This window comes from Corvus brachyrhynchos, unplaced genomic scaffold, assembly GCF_000691975.1.
Source record: "Corvus brachyrhynchos isolate BGI_N302 unplaced genomic scaffold, ASM69197v1 scaffold239, whole genome shotgun sequence".
NCBI lineage: Eukaryota > Metazoa > Chordata > Aves > Passeriformes > Corvidae > Corvus > Corvus brachyrhynchos.
Window position 1 is genome coordinate 6,340,331 of NW_008246057.1, and position 4,127 is coordinate 6,344,457.

The 4,127-nt window shown below is 38.8% G+C and overlaps 1 protein-coding gene across 14 annotated transcripts in view; it reads left to right on the plus strand.

Moving 5' to 3' along the window:
• Positions 1-4,127, plus strand: part of FAM19A5 (family with sequence similarity 19 member A5, C-C motif chemokine like) — a 524,445-nt gene that overhangs the window by 335,134 nt on the left and 185,184 nt on the right. Inside the window, exon 5 of one of the 14 annotated variants that reach the window (XM_017745990.1) lies at positions 2,039-2,216. The exons of 12 other annotated variants lie outside the window; for them this stretch is intronic. In XM_017745990.1, the coding sequence (XP_017601479.1) occupies positions 2,039-2,065 (27 nt within the window). In that variant the 3' untranslated portion in view covers positions 2,066-2,216. Of the gene's footprint in view, positions 1-2,038; positions 2,217-4,127 lie in introns of those variants that run through there. One more of the 14 variants, XM_017745996.1, reaches the window with a different exon arrangement.

The following is a 4,127-nucleotide window of genomic DNA, read 5'->3' on the forward strand; positions in this document are numbered from 1 at the left end:
AGAAGCAGCAGCGGGGCAGGGCAGCCACAGCTCGGCCTCCAGCAGGGCAGGGAAAGCGGCTTTTGGGGTCCCGGCGTTGTTTCCAGCAGGAAGAAAGAATGGCCAAAAAGAAAGAAGCAGCAGCTCCTTCTCTGCAGCTCCTCTCTCTGGATGCTCAGAGCGAACTGACCCCACACCCAGGTGTAGACAAAGGAGTAGCCAGGGCCGCCCCACCCCCCTTTTTGTCTTTCTTAAGTACAGCTATTTGTCCCCTAGCAACATGCATATGGGAGAAAATTCCTTTAACAGGAAAAAAACTAAGACTAAACTAAAACCCCAACAGCAGCTTTTCACATTCGTTCCATTGGGTTTTTAGAAGTGAAGCTTTTTAAGTACTGGGTTTAAAAGCAGCATGTGGAAAGTTAGCACTTCCGGGGATCTTATAGATGACATGAGTTCCCTTTTAAGTGAGAATATACTTTAGGACTCATAGTTAAATATGATTCTTACAAAGAAAGGAAAAAATTAGCATTTGTTTCCTGTAGATGAGTTTAACATTTAGTATTTTTTCTATGAAAATTCCAAGCAAACAGCAAGTGAAAATACCCATTGCTTCAAAACAGAAGTGCCATTTCTGTAAAATGTTTGGAAAGGGCTGCTGCTTTTTGCTTTATGTTTTGTGTCAAAGTTGTTTACACATTCTATGCAGAGCCAGATTTTTCAACTGGCTGGCACTTTTTGTGTTGACCTCTGGAAATAATGCAACCAAATCAGAATTCTCTCCTCACAAAAAGTGTTTTATATCCATTTTGTGCTCACTTTGCACAGCTATAAATGACTACACAAGGTGCAAGGCAAAGGAAAATCAGACTCAAAGTACACTCTAAATGGATCTGGATGTCACTTCTGCCCTGTTGTTCTCTCTACAAGGTGTGAATGAACCAAAGATTTTTCATCTTCTAAGAGGCTTTTAGACTTGAGGACTGACTGGGCTAACTGCCAATCTATGTATTAAGATGCTGACTGTCAATACAAGGAAACAGTATGGCAAGTTGTAAAAGAAGATAGCAAGAGAATACTACACAATTGTTAGCAATTTCAACATACGAAGTACTTTCATATAACAAATGTCCTTACAGTGACTTTAAAATCTCCTGCCTTAAAAATTCTTTTTTTTTATTCTCATTACTTTTTCAATTATTTATTAAAAATTAAGTTATATGATTTTTTAATATATTTTGTAGTTTTAATACTGCCAGAAGATACGCCTTTTTTTTTTAAAGAAATTGTTGAAGGGCCTTTCCATTTTATATTTCAAGTGCAAACCTTGCTAGTGTATAGATGAGAAGATACACAATGTATTGTTTTTACTGGGGAGATTAATTTTTATCACCCAAGTGTATATATGTTGTCAATGATCCATCACTACCTAATTGTTACTTAATTAATTCCTTCTTCTACATAATGTGATTTCAATGCATGGAGCTTAACAGAACATTCACGCACCAATTCCTCGGTAGCTAACCTTTTAAACCTTTGCTGTTTTACTGCTAAATTAGCTGAAGTGGGAAATTAAGGAATATGGAGAAGCTAAGAGAGAGCTCACAGTGGATAAAAGGTGTAATTACTCTGACATGGAGCTCAGTGCTTAGCTAGTAAAATTTACTAAGGATCTGGCTTCACCAAGGGACCTGACTTTCTTAATAGAGTTTACTTACACACAGAGCAACTTATCATTCCTCACCATTAATATAAATGACATGCTGGCTGGGTTGGAAAGGCAATTTGTTCCTTACCCTGAAAAATACAATATGTATTTGTATTGGCTGTAATTTAAATCAAGATTTTTTTTTTCAGCAAAGCTTTATCATACATATATGTATGATAAAAGTAACTCAGATAAAATACACTGGTTTGATTTTCATCACTGACATATGTATGAGCAATGTGTTCTCACTCATACAATTACATTCAGGAAAAAAGAAATATACATATATATATATATATATCTGTATATGTTACATATCTGTAACATACTTGAGAATTTACTTTTTTTTAGACTGAAGATCAGCTGGAAATATCCTGAGGCCATGGTCTAGTGGTCTGAGCTTGGGAACTGGGAGCCAGAAACTCCTGAGCTCTAATCCCGGCTCTAACAGTGACTCCCTCTGTGGCCTTGGGTAAGTCACTGAACCTCTCTGCCTCAGTTTCCCCAGCAGTAAGATTAACAATTCTTAGCTCCATACATCAGTGAATTTGGGAGTCCTGACTTAACATTTTAAGGGATTTAGAAAGTCACAGTAACTTAGAAATAAAACTAATGTTATTTATAAATGTCCTCATTGGTAATGTTCCTGTTGTTGTTAGGTATTGACATAAAACTGGTATTATGCATTTAGCCTCACCTGCATTCCAGCTCTGAGTGTTTCTAAATGTGCATTTCACATCTCCACAGCTCAGCTGATTTTATTTGGTTAAGCTGGTTTTGGAAGTATTTTGACATCCTGCCAGTTCTAGTTCCGTGTCATTCCAGGATAGAATACCTACCAACACAAGCTTTCAGGCAATACCAGATTAGAGCAGTGGAATGTTGCATGCATGCCATGCCAAATTAAGTTTCACCCTTCCCCTTTGCCAGAAGTGGTCAACTTATGAAACAGATACAATAATACCAATTCTTTACATGTCATAGCTGTGTGCTTCAGTGTCCATTCTACAGATCTGTCAGCAGTTCATCTACTAGGTTCCTTCACTGTCCTAATTGTAGCAGAAACACTATGTATGGACCAAGATTACAGAGGACGCTTTTCATCAGGCTGGTATATCCCCTCACTCTAGTCCAAGTATTAGCTTTTAGAAACAAGAAGGAAATTAGGATCCTGAATTTTCATTGTTCATACCCAGCTGTTGGGGAATCAGAATCTTTGGCTATATTTAACCTATGGGACTATCTTTTCTTCAAAGTCCATGAGCTTGCACAATTGTGAGTCCCTATGTCTTCTCTTTCTTCTCTTTTTCTATGTTCATAATGGCATGCCTGACACTGCCTTGTGAGAGACCTTAACAGCAGTAGAAAGGGCTCTCACAAATACACTTTTGTGGTGAAATAGATAATTAACCCTTTTGGCCCATCCTCAGACATGATCACTCTTAATTTCTAGTTGGTTGTCTAGAAATCTGATTTAAAAAACCCCTATCCATTAAGCCACTAAGAATAATTTGCATTCTTAAGTCCTGCTGCCAGCCAGTTTTGTGAGCTCTGAGACCATTGCTTCACCAAGCATTATGCATCACAAAGTCCTTTAAAACTAACTCAGGTTTCAGTAGTGTGCTTCTGAAATTGATATTTGATTAAGGTTTTCCAAGACCCCACCACATAACTGGAAGTTAGCCTGAAATAGCTTTCATATGTGTAGTGGTTTGGTCCAAAATACTCATTACTGTTTATCTGCTGTGAGATAAGAATTAGGAGAAATGCAAAACAGGCACCAAACTTGAAAGAATATAAAGAAGTTTATTAACAGACCTAAAAGAAGAAAAAAAAATTATACCACCTTCAGAACTCTCCTCCTCCCCCCACCTTCCTCCCTTCTCCCACTGACAATGTTCAAAGACAACCCTTAAGATGTTCAGTCTGTTTACCACTTCCATAATAACCTTGTTCAGTCCATTTAGAAAGAGAAGTCTCTTCTTGCTCATGCTATGAAAACATTATCACAACGAGACAGCCTCCCACTTCCAAATATTGTTCAGTCCATTTAGGAAGAGGAGTCTCTCTGCCTGCGTGTGAGTCCTTTCCCCCGACTTGCAGCTTTTCCCGCAACTGCTTTCGAGGGTCCACTCTTGAAGTTTTTTGGGGTACAATTTTAAGGTTGAGCCGTTCAGAAACAAAAACAGAGGCCCTTCTCCTTCCCTGGGAGCAAAGGGTCTTCATCATCTTCATCTTTAGGACTATCTCTGGGAGCATCTCTACGGACTGAGGTTTTCTCCTTTCCCATTTGGAGCAAAAGTCCTCATCTGGTTCATCTCTAGGGACTGAGGTTTTCTCCTCTCCCGTTTGGAGCAAAAGTCCTCATCTGGTTCATCTCTAGGGACTGAGGTTTCCTCCTTTCCCGTTTGGAGCAAAAGTCCTCATCTGGTCCATCTCT